The sequence below is a fragment of the Alexandromys fortis genome, unplaced genomic scaffold (assembly GCF_014885135.2).
Source record: "Alexandromys fortis isolate MF-2015 unplaced genomic scaffold, M_Fortis_MF-2015_v1.1 scaffold_2_1_26212458, whole genome shotgun sequence".
Lineage (NCBI taxonomy): Eukaryota > Metazoa > Chordata > Mammalia > Rodentia > Cricetidae > Alexandromys > Alexandromys fortis.
This window is the reverse complement of record NW_026067930.1, coordinates 10,501,683-10,518,018: the sequence shown is the minus strand read 5'-3', so window position 1 is coordinate 10,518,018 and position 16,336 is coordinate 10,501,683. Positions and strand designations below refer to the sequence as shown.

Sequence of the window (16,336 nt, the reverse complement as noted above, 5' to 3'; positions counted from 1 at the left end):
ACAAACAAACAAACAAAAAAAAAAATGGAAGACAGCTTTCTGGATAGGTACCACATAGCAAAGTAAAATCAAGACCAAATAAACAATTTAAATGGATCTATAACCCCTAAGAAAATAGAAGCAGTCATTAAAATCTCCCAACCAAAAAGCCCAGGGCCAGACGGTTTTAGTTTAGAATTCTACCAGAATTTCAAAGAGGAGCTAGTGCCATTACTCGTCAGATTGTTCCATACAATAGAAACAGAAGGAACATTGCTAAATTCTTTTCATGATGTTACAGTTACCCTGATACCCAAACCACAAAAGATACAACCAAGAAAGAGAATTACAAATCAATCTCCCTCACGAAGATTGATGTAAAATTACTCAAAATACAGGCAAACTGAATCAAAAAAACACATAAAAAAATCATCCACCATGATCAAGAAGGCTTCATCCCAGTGATGCAAGGGTGGTTCAACATATGAAAACCTGTCAATGTCATCTGCCATATAAACAAACTGAAAGAAAATAATATGATCATCTCATTAGATTCTGAAAAAGCCTTTGAAAAAAATTCAACACCCCTTTATGATAAAGGTCTTGGAGAGATTAGACATATAAGGAATATACCTAAATATAATAAAGGCAATATACAGTAAGCTGACAGCCAACATCAAATTAAATGGAGAGAAACTCAAAGTGATTAAAATTAGGAACAAGACAAGGTTGTCCTCTCTCTCCATATCTATCCAATACGGTACTCGAGGTTTTAGCTAGAGAAATAAGGCAACAAAAAGAGATAAAGGGATACAAATCGGGAAGGAAAAAGTCAAACTTTTGCTATTTGCAGATGATATGAGAGTATACATAAGTGATAACAACAACTCTACCAGGGAATGCCTACAGCTGAAAAACACCTTCAGTAATGTGGCAGGAGACAAGATTAACTCAAAAAGTTCAGTAGCTGTCATCTATACAAGTGATAAATGGGATGAGAAAGAAATCAGAGAAACTACCCCCTTTATAACAGCCACAAATAACATAAAATATTTTGAGGTAACTCTAAACCAAACAAGTGAAAGATCTGTATGACAAAAACTTTAAGTCTTTGAAGAAAGTAATTGAAGAAGATATCAAAAATGGGAAGACCTCCCACGTTCATGAATAGGTAGGTTTAACAGAATTAAAATGGCAATCTTACCAAAAGCAATCTACAGATTCAATGCAATCCCCATTAAATCCCAACCTGGACACTGAAGAAAATAATAGTTTCTCATAACTGGAGTAAGGTGTGAAGGGTGAAGGTTATTCAGTATAATACCTTCAAATGAACGGTCCCTCATCATTACTTTTGTTGATTATAAGTACTAGAGAGGTGCTGAATGCCATTCAAATGACTGCATCTTAACGGGAGAGCAGGTTTATGACTGCTGTTCAGATGGCTAATCTCAGTCATTGATTTAATTAGATTAGGCAGCCCCTAGCCCAGGGAATTAATGAGGCACATGTTTTGGCATTTCTAGTGAGGATTATCGGAAGGGATATGTCTGAATGGGGGTGGCATCATCTTCTGAGCTGGGATGTCAAGCCGAATAACAAGTAGAAAGCTAGATAAGTACTAGAATTCATCTCTCTTTGCGTCTTTATCTGCCCAGGGAGAACAAACAGCTTCATGCTCCTGGTGCCATGCTTGGCCAGACATGATGGACTGCAAAACAAACAAGCCGTTCTTCGCTTCGGCTGCATTCTGCTAGGTGTTTCATAACAGCAATGAGAAAATCAACAATGCAGCTATATTTAGTGATGTTTGCAAAGAGGATGAGGAAAGGGACTTGGAGCGATGGTGAAAGGGAGAGAAAGACACACAGAGAGAAAAAGCACATGTGTGAGAGACAGACAGAAATAGAGGGCTGTAGAGAAAGGAGAGAGAAGAACAGAAAGAGGAAGCAAAAAGGGGAGAAGGAGTAAAGGCAGAAAGAGAACGAGGAAGGAAGGGGAATTAGAGAAAGGGAGAAAGGAAAGGGAGCTGAGGGATGCGCTTTCACATTCTTCCTTAAGTGATGAGAAACGTGATAATTTCTGCCTTTCAGTCCCTGTCCTACTGTATGGCTTGGCAGAGTAACCCTGCCACAAGGATTAGGACCTCTGCTCTAAAGAAACTACTGGAAAATTCTGTTCCTACTTGGCATTCTAGAGTCATTCCTGTGGTTTTTTTAGCAATTGCACTGAAAAGACTCTGCTCTGCAAATTTCATTTAGATTCATCAAGGACACCTTTTATAGATCATTAATAAAAGTAACACAGAGAGCAGAGCCCAGAGTCAATTCTGGCATCTCCTCAGCTATTAAGGATCCCCAGAATAGACCCAGGGTATGGCAGAAGGATCCATCTGGAGCCACTTTTCAATCTATGTAATAGAAGCTATTATCTAAACCTATTTTAATTAATTAACTTTTATGAACAGACATGCATGAGATGGCACTGAATGCTTCATTAGGAATAAAGCTACATTCAGCCCTTGCCCCCATTAGCTATTAAGTGCTTGTTTCTAAAGTCAAGTGTTTTCAATGGAATGCATTTGCTGTGAGGTTATTTTGACTATGGATTACTCTCATGTTATTCTTGGGTGTTTACTTTTTCTATTAATATTAGTTCTGCTATTTTTTTTCAGGAATGGGTATGAAGTCTCCTGAGCTATTAATTGATATTTTAGGTATTGATGGCAGATTCTGAGAGTCGGGAGTGATACACGTAGGGCTGAGAGGCAGGCAGCACATTGGTTATGACTGTAGATGCCTCCAGATTGGCAATCTTGGGCTGCCACTGACCAGCTGTGTGACTCTGAGCCATTATCTGACCCCTGTGTGTACTATTTCCCTCACTTTCCAAGTGGAACTTATTTCTAGGGCATCCAATAGCTGGTAAGAGGCCATTCAGGAGACCTGCCTGTCTGTGGCTGGCACTGATTCTGACAGTGGCTCTGACCATCCTGATCAGTGTATGCTGTAGACATATAGAGTGCTTCAATATTTTACCTGCTACTCCCACCTAACCCTGAGGGTTTTTTTTTTAAATGAAGACACAAGGAGCTAACATACACAAAACCTTTTCCTCAGTGCTCAATATACCCCAAATGTTCACTAAACTCATGTAACTGTCTTTATTTTAAAAGAGTTGGCTAGAAGGCATGATAAAGGAATGACTTTTGTAACTGTGTTAAGGGAAATTTTTTGCCACCCAACTCAGGCCTATCTGCAAGTGTCTATTAGAAGTATTTCTATGGTGCTGGACCTGTGGCTCAGCAGTTAACAGTATATACTCTTCTTTTTATGTTCGTTTTGCTTTTTTCTTATGACCTTATTTTTATTTTTAAAACAATCCTGTTTTATGTACCAATCTCAGTTTCCTCTCCCTCCCAGCCTCCCATTCCCCCCACCTTCTCCCCACACCACTTCCCATCTCTTTCTCAAAGATGGTAAGGCCCCCCTTGAGGAGTCAATAAAGTCTATCACATCACTCGAGGCAGGACCAAGGCCCTCCTCCCTGTATCTAGGCTGAGAAAAGTATCCCTCCATAGAGAATGGGCTCCAGAGAGCCAGTTTATGCACTAGGGATAAACACTGGTTACACTACTAGTGGCCCCATAAACTGCTAAAGTCACACAACTGTCACCCACATTCAGAGGGCCTAGTTTGGTCTTATGTAGGTTCCCCAGCTTCAGTTTGGAGTCAGTGAGCTCCCACCTGCTTGGATCAGCTGTTTCTGTGGGTTTCCCCACCATGGTCTTGGCCCCCTTTGCTCATAATATTGCTTCACCCTCTCTATGACTTCAGGAGTTTGGCATAGTGCTTAGCTGTGGTTCTCTGCATCTGCTTCCATCAGTTACTAAATGAAAGTGTATGATGACAATTAAGGTAGTCATTATGGAGGAAGGGCAGTGTTAGATTCTTAGCTCGGGTCTTCACTGTGGATTCCTTGAAATTTCCCTAGTGTCTGGTTTCTCGCTAACCCCATAATGGCTTCCTCTTTCAAGGTATGTCTTTCCTTACTCTCCTTCTCGACTTTTACCCAACTTTACCTTCCTGATCCCCCCTGTTCTCATCTCAGCCTTTTTTCTCTCCTCCCCACTCCTCTCCCACCCTCTTTCCTTCTCCCACACTACCAGTTTACTAAGGAGATCTTGTCTACTTCCCCTTCCCAGGATGATCCATGTATGTCTCTCTTAGGGTTCTCCTTGTTTCCTCTTTTCTCTAGGATTGTGGACTGTAGGCTGGTTATCATTTGCTTTATGTCTAATATCCACTTATAAGTGAGTACATACTGTGTTTGTCTTTCTGTGTCTGGGTTACCTCACTCAGGATGGTTTCAAAATACCAAATAATCCAATTAAAAATGAGGTACAGATCTAAATAGAGAATTCTCAACAGAGGAATCTCAAATGGCCTAAAGGCACTTAAGAGACTGTTCAACATCCTTAGCCATGAGGGAAATGCAAATCAAAATTATTCTGAGATATCATCTTATACCTGTCAGAATGGCTAAGATCAAACACACTAATGAAACCTTATGCTGGAGAGGATATGGAATAGGAGAAATATTCCTTCATTGCTGGTGAAAGTGCAAACTTGTACAGCCATTTTTGAAATCAGTATGGTGGTTTCTCAGAAAATTAGGAATTATCTACCTCAAGACCCAGCAATACCACTCTTGGGCATGTGCCCAAAGGGTGCACACTCAAACCACAAGGCCATTTGCTCAACTATGTTCATAGCAGCATTATTCATAATAGCCAGAACTTGGAAACAACCTAAGTGCCCCTCAACTTAAGGATGGATAAAGAAAATGTGGTACACTTATACAATGGAGAACTATTCAGTGGTTAAAAAAAAAAACAATGACATCTTAAAATTTGCAGGCAAATGGATGGAACTAGAAAGAGTGCATACTCTTCTTAAAGAAGATTCTAGATCAGTTCCCAGCACCTGTGTTAGAACTGCCTGTAATTCTACTATTGAGCACCCTACTATCTCTTCTAGATGTTCCAAGTACCTATGCTCAAAGGTGCATATCCCTACACACATAGAGTTTAAAATAGAATGAATGTTAAAAGATTTTCTGTTATGACAACATGCATGTCACCTGTCTACCTAGTTGGGGTTTTAAAGGAACACTCCTGTTGGAATTCATTGATCTGTATTTTGCATGGCAGGCCATGGGGCTCTAAGTTAAGTCACAATCTATGGTCACACATCTAGTAAGAGGAAGAGATGGGAACAGATGAGGTCTGCTGTTGCAAATACAGAACTATCCACTTCATGCAACATGTGCCCTGCAAATCACTTTCCTTTTAGGGAATGTTCATTGCAATCACATCTAGAAACAAACTGCACCTTTAATGCAGTGGAATTCTGATAAAAAATCTCAGAATAATGTTAATTAAAACATGATTATAATATCAAGATACCCGTTTAAGTATTGCTTCTTAGTTAATATCTAAGGTCCTAGATTCTAATATTTTTATATTTTCCTATTATTTATGGCAATTTCCTTATGTCAGGTTCATCTTGCTCCTAAATTGGTAGAAAAGTACTTCTCAACTACTTCCTTCACATAGAGTCAACTGTTAAGAAGTGGTTCATATACACAGCTATCTTTTGATGTCTGTTCTAGATTCTGTCATTTTTGCATGATACCTGTGACTTCACATTGCCTAAGGTATATCCTAATGGTTCTTGTACTAATCGGATTGTTGAGCTTTGAATGCTGATAACCACATAGGTTTTCTTTATTGCTTGACACACTCACAATATATACATAAACATATAGGGCATATATGCATATTCACTCTCACATGTAAACACATACATGTATGCATTTTTCTATATACATATACATATGTGACATATGCATCCATACACATACATACTTACAGCTTTTATCACTCTTGATGGTTATGTTGGCTCATCATGATTCTGTCTCCAAGGGGGGAATACTTTTTTGTTTTGTTAAAAGACCTGCTATGCAGATAACTCAGTAAAGGCAGATGAAAGATGAATTTTTTTTATTATTTGGAACCCGTAGAAATTTATAATGACATATTTTGATTACATGTGTAAAAAAACCCGAGTATCATCTGCCAATAAATATACAGGACCAATTTCCTTTTATACTTGGTTTTAGGGACAAAATGAACCATGCACTGCCTGCATAGGGTCAACAGAAAGTTGAATTGGAGGCGGTGGTATGTGCACCAAATCAGGAAACCCATCTTTTGGAGAATCTTCCAGAGGACTATTTCTGAATGATATTCCCCCAAAACAATCCTCCTGCATCAGGGATGTAGTCTGGGGACACCAAGAACCCAAGAAGGCACTTCTAACCACATGTGCACACATCTCTCACCACAACTTTCCCATCTTCTAGAGATACCTTGGATCACAAGGTGGCAGCCACTGCTACCTTAGCTTGGGTAGACGGAGAAAACAAGGATCAAAATAGTTTGGATAAAGGGTACAAAGTTATAGTTCTATCTTCCTTAGTCTCAAATAAAAGTGCAAAGAGAGGAATTGGAACTATGGAGCTCTTGCTTTCCTGGTTCTGAATACTGCTACTACTACTACTGTCATTATTATTATTATGTGTGTTATATGTGAGCATGGGCACATTAGTGCCACTGTACATGTTTGGAGGTCTGATTATAGCTTTATATGGAGTTGTGTCTCTCATTCCTCATTCCTTTAGCTACTGAGATATTTAGCCAGTTCTCCCTCAATTGCTTTGATTGTCTTGGCTCTTGCCTACTGTGAATGCTTCAGTTTTGTTATATTTTACTTCTTATTTTCATTAACAGGCAAAATTGTATGTACTTACTGTATACAACATTGATTTTATGTATAGATTGTGGAATGATTAAACCCAGTTAACTGGAATATATTTTCTTATGTAGTTTTCTTTTCTGTTATAAGAAAACTTCTATAAGCATTTTTCAAGAATACAATATGCAATTGACTGCAGTTGCAGTGATGTACAAGGTCATTTAGGGTTATTTTTAGAATTGAAGCTTTCCACCCTTGAACTACAGCTTTCCAACTGCTGCTCTCTTCTCTGCTTCTGGGAAATGAGCTTGCTCTGATACCACATTCATGAAATCCTACAGCATTTGTACTTTGATTCCTCGATTATTTTATTTAATATAATGCCTTTCAGACTTATCCATATTGCTAAAAATGACAGACAGTTCTTTTTTATAGCTGAGTGCGAATGTGTGCATGTTTGTGTGTGTATCACATTTATGTGAAGTTCATACACATACATACATATACACATACACACATGTGTTTTCCAGTTGTCGAGACAAGTATTTTGAGGTAGAATAAAGCAAATGCAGCATATGCAAGTGATAGATGGTAAGAATAATCCCTTCCTCATAAAGCTAGTAACTTGGATGCTGTTCTACACACACTGAAGGGTGAATCTTTTCAGCAGCTGTTTCCCAGAGTGAAATATTTGTCAGTAGGAGAGAGATTCTAGAAGCCTGAGCCAATTACAACAACGGCTTGCCTAAATCCAGCGTTTCTGTTCATTCTTCAGTGCCACAGTTTCTTGTTAACTGAAGAACTAATGCTGGACCTCAAGTCTCGTACATTATAATCAAGTAGTTCTTTGGGTATTAATAGGCTCTGAGTCATGCAGTTAAAAAATATGCAACCAATGTGTCTATTCCTGAGGAAGTAGAAGTGGTACTTAATAAATGAATGAGAGAGAATGCCCTTGAATCATTTCAACTTATCTAAGTTTTTGCTTCTCATTGTCCAACTCCAGAGTTTCAGAAAGGAACTTAAATAAGCCATCAAAAGGACCAGGGACAAGTTTCTCTGCCGAAAGAGAAATGAGTATGACCCGAGCAGGCTCAGTTCCTTTGCAATGGTGTCTCTACAGCATGTCTTCTGCTTAAGATCAAACTAGAAAGTCTTACGGTATGTGAGCAGTATATTTCATTATTTGGCTCTGAGGTTTATGGAGGTATAAGTCACAGGTTCTCAGAACCAAAAGAGACTTCAAGGATGTCTGGTCTGACTTCTTCAATTTATAGTCAATAAATCCAAGTGGTCTCTCTATACTCATGCAGAACAAAAGCTTAGAGATAAAGCAGTCACAACTGGATTTCCAGGGTTTGGCACAAGGACGACACAGAAATGTTCAATAAACGTTTGCTTTCAGAGTTATTGGCTGGCTGACAGGAGGAGCATCACATATCTGCTTGGTTGCAGAGATCTCTGCTTCCCTGGGTGCCTGTTCCATTGCCTCTCTTCAGACCTATTAAAACATCAGAATTGGTACTTGTTTTCAGTCCAAAGCTTCAAGCCTCCAAGTGAAGAGTTAATTTGTCGAAGTCCGGCATAAAGTAAACTTTGCATTAGAGCCTATTGGTTCATCTTTCCAGTCTTTAAGGGTGGGAACTTTTGCAGTACAGAAGACAGGGAACAAACAAAATTGACACCTGTAGTCTCTCTGTCTACTTGGGCTGGTGGAGACTTCAGTATCTGTCACTAATCTCACAGCAAAATACTGACGATCCCTCATTCCCTCTTCTCAACATTATGGGCACAAAGACAATTATCACATGTACTCACTCATAGGTGGTTTTTAAACATAAAGCAAAGAAAACCAGCCTACAAACCACAACCTCAGAGAACTTAGACAACAATGAGGACACCAAGAGAGACTTACATAGATCTAATCTACATGAGAAGTAGAAAAATACAAGATCTCCTGAGTAAATTGGGAGCATGGGGACCTTGGGGGAGGTTTGGAGGGGTGAGGGAAGAGGCAGGGAGGGGAGCAGAGAAAAATGTTGAGCTCAATAAAAATCAATAAAAAACGTTCCTTAAATTTGATCATGATCACTGTTAACTTTTTGAGTTGATATTCAAAGACAGTTTGAAGGGAAGGTTAAATGGGAATAGAAGTAAGTGGCAATTGTATAATTTTATTTGTTTGAAAAAAGATTTGATTTTATTTTAAATTATGTGTGTTTGGACTCTCCAGCTTTGGAGCTCTTCCAGACTCATTCCTCAGCACACCAAGCAGCAGCTCCCTGGAGCTGCTTTGTTTCAGACCCCACCTCCTAGAAAGTCTGCCATCAGAGTCTCCTCCCCAGGAGATGCCTGGGACCACGCCTACGGGCTATTCAAGACTTGGCTCATAGATCTGCCATGTGTGCTCTCCTGTTCTGTCTCCTGCCTTCCTGAGAGTCATAGGAGTGCTTTGCTTTGCACTGCCCTGTTCATTAAATCTGGGTTTATTAATTCAGTTTGATTTGGCTTATTGCATTGGCAGTGGAGGAACTCAGCAACTGGGAATTTAATACCTAACAATGTGTGTATTTCTTGTCCACATCTGTGTCCATGTGTGTGCTTGTATGTTGGGGGTGGGTGTTGTGCAAGTGTCTGCAAAGGCCAAAGAGGGTGTCAGATCCTCTGGAGTTGGAGCGAAGGGTAGTAATGAGCAACCCAACGTGACTGAGAATGTCCTCTGGACCTCTGCAAAATCAGTTTGCATTCATAGGCACTAAGCCATGTCTCTAGTCCTTCATTCAATTTTCTTATAGTGTGATACAGGACATGCAAGGTAAGCTACTACCATGACAAGCATAGGGTTTCTGCTGATAGAAAAAAAATGAAGAGATTTAGAAGCATTCTAGTTTCTTACTTCTTACTGACAGCAATGTGGTAGCTTTCATATATATATATATATGGTTCTTCTGTAGCATTTTTATAGATCTACTTCTACCTCTGAATCAAGTAGCCTAGAAATTAGGGCAGTGAACTATGGCAAGGCCAAGAAGCACGGTCAGATAGTAGAATGATCTTAGATTTGGCATCAAAAGAGAGAAGAGGTATCTAGGATTTCTTGGCTCCTGATGCTCAAACTCCTTCCTTTTATGAAAAAGCAAAAATATAACACTGCCCAGAAAATGAAGGAATTTCAGATATGGTCTGAAGTCACTCAGACCTAAGACTTCAGCATCTTCCTGATTGTCCACCGCCTGTGCCCCAACATCTCGTACACTCCTTTGACTGTGTTGACAGATGTCCTCCACCAGATGCCTGTGCTGTTCCTTAGCATGCAGAGTCCAGCAGAAAGGCCTGCAGCCCACAAACAGCACACAGGCTGGCCCTCTTTGTCACTTAGCTTTCAAAAGTAGTATGCTTTCAACACCAGGAGTTTATCAAAGCATTTGTTCAAAAACAAAAACAAAAAAAAATACAAGGAATTCACTTCCTTTCCCCAGGGAAATTATTTTGCCAGCTTTTGGGCTACTATGGATTTGTCCCTCTTCTTTGTGAAAGTGGAGTTGTCTATGGAATCTCTACTTTAATTCAAGTAGGACTTCCCAGTGAGAAGTTTCAAGCTTTGGAGTTACATTTTGCCAAACTCTGCTTATACTGACTTTGCTTGGTCTACTTTATTCCACCTTAAAGCCCTAACTCCTGAAATGAGGTGTTTTTTTTCTCCCCCCCCAGGCTTCTATACTACATTTCATGGGAGCATTTGGGTGTCATTCAAACACACACACATGTACACACACACACACACACACTTACATATATACCACACACACACACACACACACACCTCCTCTCTCTTTCTTTCCAATGTTGTGCAAGAATGTAATATTTACAGGCTCTGTAACCATTTTAGAATCCCGGTGGGAATTCTGGCAATCATGAGCTTTTGTCCCAAAGCCATACAGTTTAATTCTAGAATCCCCAAACTCCTTTCCTTAGTTTGAACTCTGGACAAGAGTATTGACAAAAGCTCAAAGTACTTGCAGCACACACAAGAAGCCAGTGCTAGTTGGACTTGAAGATACCTTTGTTACTAAGGCCCTATGGGCTCTGGCTTGAACCCTTCGATAGACCATCAATCACCATCTCTTTTTCCTTCAGGCCTCAGCTGTTGCAGCGTATCTTGATTTGCATCCACACCTATCTGCTTTTCAGAGCTCCCGCTCTGTCTCCAAGCATCTCACTGATGTCTATGCAGAATATATTTCAAGAAACAGCTTATATATCTCTCTTCCACCATGGGCGTGCCCATGATAGCAGCTGAATTAACAGGTCTTCCTTTTAACCTTCCCAAATCCTGGGTTTTATTCAGAGATTACTGTACTGCGATGAAACCGTGTATGCATTGCCCATCTCTCCTGCTGGGCTCTGTGAAGAGGATTTGCTTATCTTTTCAACAGTATCCCCACAAGAACATTTATGATCAGAGTTCCTGCACGACTGCCTGAAAGTGAAATGTTACCATTAAACAAGGGGACCAGTAGATCCATTAGCTTCTGTGCAAGAATCAACAGATATGCAGGTTTTGTGAAATAAGGCAAGCTTAAAACCACACTCCAAAAATTTCCAGCAAAGGACAAATGCAGCCGTACGTCTCCTCACACTCACGGAGGCTACGAACACCGCAGAGGAGATAACACGTTACCTGATGGTTTTGATCATGCTGAGGCCCATTTCAACACAGCAATGGGCATGGTCCTGGCGGGGCTCGGGCAGTCCAGACACGCAGTAGTAGCAGTCCCCCAGGATTTTAATACGAAGACAATGATGCTCCTAAAGAAACAAAGCGGTAGAAAAAGGATTGTGTTGTCAGGAGGACCAGTTCTTCAAAATGCTTAAGAAAAGACGCAAGGGATGTCAAGTGCCTGCAGTTCAGAGTCGGGAACCCCCACCTTTAGAACATCCTCCTGCTGTTCTTATAGTTTGGATCTGAAATGGTTTTGCAAAGGCCTGGGTAGTAACTTCTTAGGCCACAGCTTATTGCTTTTGTGAGGTGGTGAAAACTTGAAGAGGTACAGTCGAGGGGATGATCGTCTAGTCCTCGGGTGGGTGTACTGCTGATGTCGGACTATACTATCATGACCTCCCTCTGCTTCGCAGCTACTGTGTGGCTAGTGGTTTGCTCTGCCACTGAAGACCAAAGCAGTAAGGACAAATAATCATTGTTTGGAACTCAAAAATGAGGCAAATTTTTTTTTCTTGTGAATTCATCAATCACCTCAGGTATTGTGTTACAGTAAGGAAACACTGACTGACCCTGCTTTTTTGGATGAGTGGTTGGAGGTGAGTAACCTCTTACAGACCTTCTAGAGCTGCGTCCTAGGGACATATGACTTCATGGGTTTCCTTTGAAAACAGGGTCTCAGGGCTAAAGAGATGGGGTGTGGACAGAAGGGGCTCCACTGAGATGGAAGCTCAGTAGAACCTTGAAATACCAAGAGGAAAAGCACTGTGCTGTCTTCCTAATATAAGCATTTTGATAACAATTGAACTCCAGTTAAACACCATCAGGTAGAATAAGAACTTGTACTGCCTCTGATGCTTATCTGGCTGGGTCAGATTTCTAGAACCTTTCCAACTTCCCAAGTAGGCACAGAGACATCCTGCAGGATTCAGTGTCATGCACACCCCCTGCTCACGGGTGATTTTAGGAGCCTGGAGTTCCTGTCTATTGGCTGTTCAATGTAATTACTTTTTTATTAGAGAGCTATTGATGGAGTCAGATCAGGAAGAGGAGATGAGGGTCTTCAGTTTCTTCTAGAATCTCTAGCGTATCATGTCTACCATGATCTTAGAGATTACCTTGCCCATTGGTGTTGGCGTCTAGGCTGGTAAATCCACAGGATCATTATTTACAAAAGACCAAAGGACTTGGGAGATTGTCAGAGGGCACCTTTTTTTTTTTTCAAAATTTGTCAAGGAATTATAAAAAAAAAATCTGTCAACAACCATTAAAAAAATAATGGAAATTCTATCAACTGGCAGCCTTACTAGAATACAAAACTTTAAAAAATTTGCCCAACAACTAAAAGAGATATATCCATTAATAAACAACCAAACAACAATGGAAATATGATCAGCAAGACTTGAAGTTGAATGTCTGTAATCCTAGCACATAGGAGATAGAAGCAGGGGAGTCAGGATGTCAAGGTCAACCTTGCATGCACACTGAATTTGAGGCTAGCATGGGGTAATTTGGACCACTTCTCAAAAAGCCAAAAGAACAAAAGGAGGAGGAGGAAAAGGTAAAGGAAGGAGAAGAGGAGGAGAGAATATTATATACTAGCTCTATTACCTTAAAAAAAACAAAGATTTTTAATACCTTAAAACTAGAATTACAGAAGACTTAATTCTAAAGAAAATACCTAAGTCAATTCACCATGATAAAGGTCACAATATTGTTCTTATCTTTGTTGCCACTTTTCCCCATCTCATGCCCATAAGCCAAAATTTCTCAGTTTGAATATCTAGATTCTACACATGAGAGAGAAAACACATTTGTTTTTGAGAGTCTGTCTTGTTTTGCTTAACATAATTATCTCCAGTTCAATCCATTTTTCTCCAAATGTCATGGTTTCATCATTATTTACAACAGAATAAACTTCCTCTGTGTGTTTATACCTCATCCTCCCTCTCTCTCTCTCTCTCTCTCTCTCTCTCTCTCTCTCCTCACTTCTTCCTTTCCTCCCTCCTCTCTGCATGTTTATTTATAGGACATGAATTTAACAAGTTAACAAGAAGGTAAGGGGAGGGAGAGGCCCATTACTTTAGTCTGAGATGTGTGTGTGTGTGTGTGTGTGTGTATTCCCCATTTTTGCCTGTGAAAGAAACTGAGTGCCAGTGTTTTAATACCTGACTTTGATTTGCAGAACACTGAGGCTGGAAGGAAGAAGCTGTTGATTTCAGGTCTGAACAATCCCTTGTGGGAGGGCATGGTGTGTGTAGCTCAGACTGGTGAGAATCTGATGCTACCAACCTGAGGTATAGAGGTGGCCTCCTTGTTGGCTATGGTGAGGGATGAAGGAAAGAGATTTGGAAGGAAATGCTTTGATCTAAGAGTCTGTATTATCTTTATTACTACCAGGTTTGCTCACCTCATCACCTTGTTCTTTCTTCATGGTAGCGAGTGTGGGTATACTCATATTTTTTTTTTTTCTCTGTTCCTACTTTGAATGGGGAAAAGTTAGGTAAGGGTTTTGCTATTTTAAAAGATCAGATACTAGAACTACAGAATTTTGTTAAGTGCAATGGCAATAGTCCAAACACTCTATGGCCAACAGCTTGAACCCAAGGACCCTGTAGAAAGCACACTAGATAGAACTTCCGTGGGCAACTTGAAAGGAATCCCTGCATTTCAATAACGCGGTGACATACGGGGCCATGTAAAATGCTATGTGAAATAGGTTCTCTCTTGTCTCTGTGATTCAGATCCACAGGAAATACCAAACAGAAGGCAATTAGAGTCTTATAGAATTCCAGAAGACATAAAATAAATGCAAGATCAATTCGGTTTTATATAACAGCAGAATTTGGAAACCAGCAAGGCAAAGACTTGCCAACAGTGGAGGACAGACACAGTCAAAGGGAGGGTTCCTTATTTCAAAGCATGCAGAATCATTTTTAGTGGCAGACTTTGTCAAACTCTTCAGGCAAGGGGCCAGGGCTGGGGTATGGGAAGGGGAAAGATGACTGACTCGAAGTTACAGGCCATGAATGTGAACGTTTATTTTTTAATGGACCTCAGCTGAGATACCTTATGCATTATTTAATTTATCCTTCATTTTAAAATTTTGATAGAAAACAGAGACTCAAGAGAGATAATTTATCAAGGAACACCCAAGCAAGTCCTATACCTGCATCTTACCTTTCAAGGCATCCCACATGAGTAGAGGTAGCTTAGTCTTTCATCCTCTTTTCCCTAATATGCCTGAGGTTAGTTATAAGGAGCCTCTGCTGGTCTGCATTTGAGTTATAGATCATCACTTATGAATAGCTCTGGATAGTTTACTTCTTTGACCTTTGGTCTCCATGTGCAAGACAGGAACAACAAGGTCTGCCTTGCAGGTCAGTAGTTATAAGAACATTATGACCTAATCCGAGGAAAACATCCTTGCACCAGGGAAAGTATTCAGTACTGGTGGCTTATGAATGTTTAATATTACCAAAATTGGTAAGTTCACCCCACGATACTCATTTTTGGTGTGTGTACGTGCTGATGTTTAAGTGTGTGCACATGTGTGCACATGTATGTGGCAACCAGAGGTCAATTTTGAGTCTTCTTTAGTTTCCTCATGGGTATATTGAGACAGGGTCTCTCGCTGAGCCTAGAATCCACTCACTCCGTGAGGGCAGCTGGCTAGCAAGCTCCCAAGAGCTACCAGCCTTGGTTTCATCAGAGCTGGGATTATATGTGCACACTGTTATTCCTGGCTTCTAAATGTGGATTCTGGGACCAAACTCAGGTCCCCACACTTGTGTGGTGAGCACTTTATCAACGGAGTCACCTCCCCGGCCTCATTTCTGTAGACTATTTTAATGAGATGCACTCCTTAGATAATAGCCTGCGGATACCTGCATCCCTGGGTAACTGGGTAGCTATGTATTCCCTCCTTGCTTCCTCTTCTCCCCTGCACATAAAGCCACTAAGGTGAGAAGCCCAGACTATAAAGCCAAGTTCACACTTCTTAAAATGCTGCACTCTTTCCTCGAATACTTGCTCCTCCTTTATTCTTGAAGCGCACCTGGGATCAGTCTCTCCTGAGCCCTTTATGCCCAAGCAGTCTTGAATTCCTCAGAACTCCCAGAGCAAGCAAGGTGTTTTCATGCTTCTTGCCTTTTCAGTGTGTCTTATCCTAGGAGAACTTGCCTAATCTGGAGACAAAGCCCTTGTCTCTGGATGCTGCCAGGTGGCTATGCCATTCCCAATCTTGATAGTCCCCTCCTCTGCTCACCAGAATGTCTGTGTTTATCACTGTATCACGCTGCTAAAATGTTATACACTCATCCCTTCTCTTTTGCCGGACTAGCGGATTCCTGGGAGAAGGCACTGGAGTTTTCTTTCCCAGGCCTTGTATTCTGCTCAAACTTAGCAAATAATAATTGGTAGAATAACTTGGATTAAATTAAACTTTGTATGCTTTCTTTAGGTTACTGTGCATGTGTTTGGTGGGGGGGCAGTTTCTAAGACACAAAAAATTGACTTTGATCACATCTTTTACTTCTTACTGGGAATTTATCTTTGTTGCTTTTGCCTTTGTGGAAAGAAAAATACTTGGAACCATATTAGAAAAGAGAATAAGAATGTGTGACTCATACCAACCATCCCTGATTCAATGATTAAAGGACAGGTCGTATGCATATTTCCTCCTAAATTCTGGGTACCAGGTAAATTCAGCCCTCTTCCCAGGAGGAGACTTCAATTTCTAAAAGTTTCCTATCCATTAGTTGTCTAGTACATCAACTTGGAGTTTAGTTAGTTGGAAAGATCCCTGTCTCTCTCTCTC

General features: G+C 40.4%; 1 protein-coding gene across 1 annotated transcript in view; it reads right to left on the bottom strand.

The window, feature by feature from the left end:
* Adcy8 (adenylate cyclase 8) overlaps positions 1-16,336 on the bottom strand; it is a 202,978-nt gene that overhangs the window by 102,700 nt on the left and 83,942 nt on the right. Inside the window, exon 5 of the mRNA XM_050145415.1 lies at positions 11,479-11,606. Coding sequence (XP_050001372.1) covers positions 11,479-11,606 — 128 coding nt within the window. The remainder of the gene's footprint in view (positions 1-11,478; positions 11,607-16,336) is intronic.